A 5,461-nucleotide genomic window follows, 5' to 3' on the forward strand; every position below is an offset into this window, starting at 1 on the left:
ATTACAGAATCATGGATAGTTTGGAGGTTGATTCAAACCCATTTTTCAATGACTCAATATGGATTAAAATCTAAATTGGTGTACCTATACAATCAAGAAGGATAGAGCTACAAAATAAACACAGTATGGACATTTTTTTCTTGATCATAAAAAAACGTAGGTGTAAAAACTGACAAAATAGGTGCAATTTGGGTACCGTCACGTTATATATTACAGTTAATTGCTATTAATAAGTATTGCAATATGCATTTTGTTTAAATAAATTATCAGTATTCAGTTCTAATACAATCTTAATTCAATCCTAATTTTATCTCACTTTTGAATGATTGTTTTTCATATGTGACGTCACGCTGTTTCTAAATTTCATAAATTCAAATGTGGCATAACGTTTGTGCCTTTTCGCCATCGTATGTGACGTCACATTTGTAATATCTTTGCTATGTAATAATACAATCCAGTTTCTATAACTAATTTATTAACAAGTACAGCGTTTGATGGTCAGACTACAGAATGACAACATGTGTATAAGAACTTCAATTGATCTATTTAATTGCATGTTTATTTAAGAACGTGCAGACATGTGAGAGTTGCTGATCTGTCAATTATAATTACTGTAACAGATGATACGGTAATAAAGTGAGGTGAACTTTATAACACTTCTCCGGCCTTAGATAAAAACAAATTAAAAACAAATTAACTCAATTACAGAAAATTAATGTCTTTTCACGGCTACTGATTGATAAGTCCATATCAGTTTGAAAACAAATAAAAATGTCAGATCACAAAGATTCATTCGTTAAAGTTTGTCTGCACTGAAACTATAATGTCCTACTATGAAAATAAAAATAAAAATGTTCGCACTGGTCTTGTTGTTATTTCTTACACTAATTGATATGTACACACATGCACTGCGAAGTACTTAATGCACTTCAAACGGTTGTGAGGATTATTATGCCTCTTTATAAATCAACCATTTATTTTAACACAAAATCCTTTAAATGCGATGGTTCTTTTCTTATTCTCTTCGGATAGCGTGGTTCCATTTGTTCAGTCATGTTTGACGGTTTCTCGATTTGCGGTTGTTCGGTCTCAGGAGTACTTATCGGTATAGTTATTTCTAGCTCAAACAAATCACTGTCATTGTCATCTTTTTCTTCATTTTCGTTGTTTGTGCAATCGACGTTTCGTACTCTGATGTGGTCAATATGTCTCCGAATGACACGTCCATCTTGCAATTTAATATGAAATGAAAGTGGTCCTGATTGTTTTATAACTTCTCCCGGAATCCATTTAATCTTCGAACCAATGGCGAAATTCCGGGCAAATACTCCCTGTCCTACATTAATTTGTCTGTTCACAGATTTTTTATCGTGATAATGTTTTTGTTTTTGTTGTCTCTCCTGAACTCGCTTCTCGATATTTGGAAAAACTAAATCTAGACGCGACTTGAGTTTCCTTTTCATAAGCAATTCTGATGGTGCCAATCCTGTCGTTGTTTGTGGCGTTATACGGTAGTTGAAAAGAAAACGGTTCAACTTTTCCTGGACAGTTCCTTCTTTGATTTTCTTCATACCTTCTTTGAAACTCTGAACTGCTCGTTCAGCACAACCATTACTAGCTTGATGCCACGGCGCGGAAGTACGATGTTCAATTCCATTTGATTTCACATAATCGGCGAATTCCTTGCTAGTAAATGCGGCTCCATTATCACTAATAATGAGATCACATAATCCATGTGTTGCAAACGTTTGTTCAAGTTTTGCAATCGTAGCTTCGGATGTTGTAGAATGCATTACGTGTATGTCTATCCATTTTGAATACGCATCAACCATAATTAGAAATGATTTGTTCATGAATGGTCCTGCAAAGTCTATGTGTATTCTTGACCACGGATGGCTCGGATATTCCCACGGATGTAACGGTGCTTCTGCTGGTAACTTGCGGTTTTCCTGACAACTGTAACAATTAACTACAGTCAATTCCAAGTCATTGTCCATTCCCGGCCACCATATGTAGCTTCTTGCTAGACTTTTCATTCTAGTAATCCCTGGATGTCCTTGGTGTAATTCATTTAACATGGCTTCACGTCCTGGTTGTGGTATAATTACTCTTCCTCCCCACAATATGCATCCGTCCTGACTACTGAGTTCATTTTTCCTACTATGATACGGTCTTATTTCTTCATTTGGACATTTTGACGGCCATCCATTCAAAATGTATCTAAGCACCATAGATAGTATTGTGTCCTTGCGTGTCCACTTTTGAATTTGTTTAGCATCAACTGGCGTAGTGGCTAAATGTTCCATTAATAATATAGTATCACCTGGCGTTGGTGTCTTTTCAATGTTTGTTTTCAGCGGTAGTCTACTTAGTCCATCCGCATTACCATTCAAACTCCCTTCTTTGTATACAATCGTATACTCATATGCAGCTAACGTCAGTGCCCACCTTTGAATTCGAGATGCGGCCATTGTAGGTATAGGTTTATCTTCTCGAAATAAACCTATGAGCGGCTTGTGATCGGTTATGATTGTAACGGGGTGTCCATACAAATATTGATGAAATTTCTTGATACCAAATATTATGGCCAGACTCTCCTTCTCAAGAACGGAATAATTCTTCTCTGCTGAAGTAAGTGTTCGAGATGTATAAGCTATTGGTTTGTCACTGCCGTCGTCCATTTTATGTGAAAGTACGGCGCCTAATCCATACGGAGATGCATCACATGCTAAGATTAATTTCTTTTTCGGATCGAAATGTACAAGTACTGATGCGGATTTCAACAGCTGTTTTGACTCTGCGAATGCTTTTTCCTGTTCTTTTCCCCAATTCCATTTTGTGTCTTTCTGTAGAAGTACATGTAGCGGCTTTAACAAGTGAGACAAATTCGCTAAGAATCTATTGTAATAGTTCAGCATTCCAAGATAAGCTTTCAGTTCTGTCACGTTTGTCGGACTTGGTGCTTTATCGATCGCCTCAACTTTACTCTCCACTGGGTAGATTCCGTGTTTGTTTATTTTAAATCCCAAATAAACAACTTCTTCGGCCATGAATACACACTTTTGTTTCTTCAACCGAATTCCTATTCTCTTAAATCTAGACAAAACCTCAGAAAGAGTATTTAGATGTTCCTCCCTTGTTTTACCCGTTATTAGTATATCATCTACTCGAACCAAAACATTGGCTATACCTTGAACAACATTTTCAAGTGTTCTTTGAAAAATACCTGGACTGGACGCTACACCATAAGGAAGTCTATTGTATCTGAATAAACCCTTGTGCGTGTTTAAAGTCACATACCTTTTACTGTCCTCATCAAGTTCAATTTGTTGATATGCTTGGTTTAAATCCAATTTTGTATATTCTTGTCCTCCTCCAAGCGTTGCGTATAAATCCTCTGTTTTAGGAATCGGATAATTGTCTAACTTTGAAACGGCATTAACGGTTACCTTGTAGTCACCACAAATTCTAATAGATCCGTTCTCTTTAACTACGGGTACTATCGGAGCGGCCCAGTCGGAAAATTCCACTTGCTGAATCTGACCCTCCTTCTCAAGACGTTCAAGTTCCTTCTCCACTTTATCCTTCAACGCATACGGCAAAGGTCGAGCCTTGAAATATTTTGGTACGGCACTCTCATCGACATAAATTTTTGCTTTCATGCCTTTTTCAGTTCCAAGTTCATCTTTGAAAACCTCTTTATTTGCTTCCAAGATCACATTTAAATCCCTCGATTGATTGTCACTTCCAACGACGGAGAAAATATCCTTCCAATCCAGTTGGAGTTTGTTCAACCAGTCTCGGCCTAGTAAATTCGGACCTTTACGCTTCACTATCAGTAATGGTAATTTTGCACTTTCCTTCTTGTAGTTGACATTGACGATTGCACGTCCTATTACAGGAATCTGCTCTCCCATGTATGTTCGGAGTTTAGCACTTGACGGTTCGATTCTGAATTTCGACTTGTATTCCTTGTAAGTATCCTCGCTCATGATAGAAACGGACGCTCCGGTATCTATTTCCATGGCTATTTCACATTCATTCACATTGATTTGCACTTTATATGCCTCATTAGATTTATTTCCAAAATGAAAAACTGAGTAAACTTCATTTTCACTTTCACTTTCGGTAGTTTCATCCTGCTCCATGAAATGAGCACGTGGTTTAAAACGTGATTTAAACTCTCTGTGATTTTCACTTAAATTCCCATTGTCAGATTTGCTACGGCATTTCTTTGCGATATGTCCTTTCTTTTTACAGCTGTGGCATTTTGCATCCTTAAACCTGCATTCAGCGGCTAAGTGATTTCCTCCACACCGGTAACAATCTCCTTGTTTCGAATTTCCAGAGTTGTTTCTTGTATATGATTTTGAAACTTTATTGATTTGTTTCTGAAATGTTCCATTTGTCCCACTCGCTTGGATGTCCTGTGCATTCTTCTCTGCAGTCTCCATAGCGGTAGCAATTTCCAATGCTTTATCAAATGTTAAATTCGGCTCTGCTAACAGCCTCCTCTGTATGCGGTCACTCTTTATCCCGACGACTAACCTGTCCCGTAACATCGCGTTTAACGTGTCGCCATAATTACAGTGTTCTGTCAGACTTCTTAGTGCTGCAATAAATGTCCTCACTGACTCATCGCTGTGTCTTGTTCTACTGTTAAATTTAAATCTCTGAATGATTTCTGATGGTACTGGATCTCGGTGGTCTTTCACTAGTTTTGTTAAATCGGCCAATGATTTCGTTCCTGGTTTGGCTGGTGCTAATAAATCCCTTATTCATTTGTAAGTATTTTTTCCACATACACTTAAGAAAATATCCCTTTTCTGGTCTTCTTCGTCTATCTCATTAGCATTAAAATAATGTTCCATACGTTCTACATATTGTGTCCAATCTTCGGATTCATCAAAAGAGTCTAATTTCCCGTAAGTCGGCATTTTCACTTGTAGAAATTCACATTTATTTTAATATTCAGTTTTTTCCTCGTCGCCAAAATGTGTAATATCTTTGCTATGTAATAATACAATCCAGTTTCTATAACTAAGTTATTAACAAGTACATCGTTTGATGGTCAGACTACAGAATGACAACATGTGTATAAGAACTTCAATTGATCTATTTAATTGCATGTTTAATTACGTTGACGCCTGGACTGATTCGGGTGTGTCTATTTTGTGATAAACTCGGGTTAAGTTTTCTGTAATTTGTTAATACTTCAGTTTCATTATGTATATCTCTTTCATATTCATTTGTTAAAATTTACTGTTTGCAATAGCATTAAGTGTTCTATATAATAAGGATGTTCTTATCCCGTCCATAAAAACAATGCCGTTTTTGTCAAAACCTTTTCAACTTTTGATCTTCAGTGCTGTACAACTTTGTACCTTTTTCACGTTCGATCTTTTATATCTGAGCGTTATGTATTCGGGTTTAGTTTTCTGTAATTAGTTAATACTTCAGT

The 5,461-nt window shown here is 36.7% G+C and overlaps 1 protein-coding gene across 1 annotated transcript; it reads right to left on the bottom strand.

The window, feature by feature from the left end:
* Window positions 1-974: 974 nt before the first annotated feature.
* On the bottom strand, window positions 975-4,937 carry LOC134716674 (uncharacterized protein K02A2.6-like). The gene is made up of 2 exons (XM_063579680.1): window positions 4,874-4,937; window positions 975-4,762 (listed from the first exon to the last, which is right to left on the bottom strand). Exons 1-2 carry the CDS (start codon window positions 4,935-4,937, stop codon window positions 975-977), a joined length of 3,852 nt encoding a protein of 1,283 aa, XP_063435750.1.
* Between the last annotated feature and the right edge of the window lie 524 nt (window positions 4,938-5,461).

This window comes from Mytilus trossulus, chromosome 4 (assembly GCF_036588685.1).
Source record: "Mytilus trossulus isolate FHL-02 chromosome 4, PNRI_Mtr1.1.1.hap1, whole genome shotgun sequence".
Taxonomy (NCBI): domain Eukaryota; kingdom Metazoa; phylum Mollusca; class Bivalvia; order Mytilida; family Mytilidae; genus Mytilus; species Mytilus trossulus.

Excerpts from the sequence above, each read along its gene's own strand:
- LOC134716674 (XM_063579680.1), bottom strand. The coding sequence starts at position 4,937 with ATGCCGACTTACGGGAAATTAGACTCTTTTGATGAATCCGAAGATTGG. Across the intron at positions 4,763-4,873 it reads TTGGACACAATATGTAGAAC|CACCAGCCAAACCAGGAACG; the intron begins GTATGGAACATT and ends GGGATTTATTAG.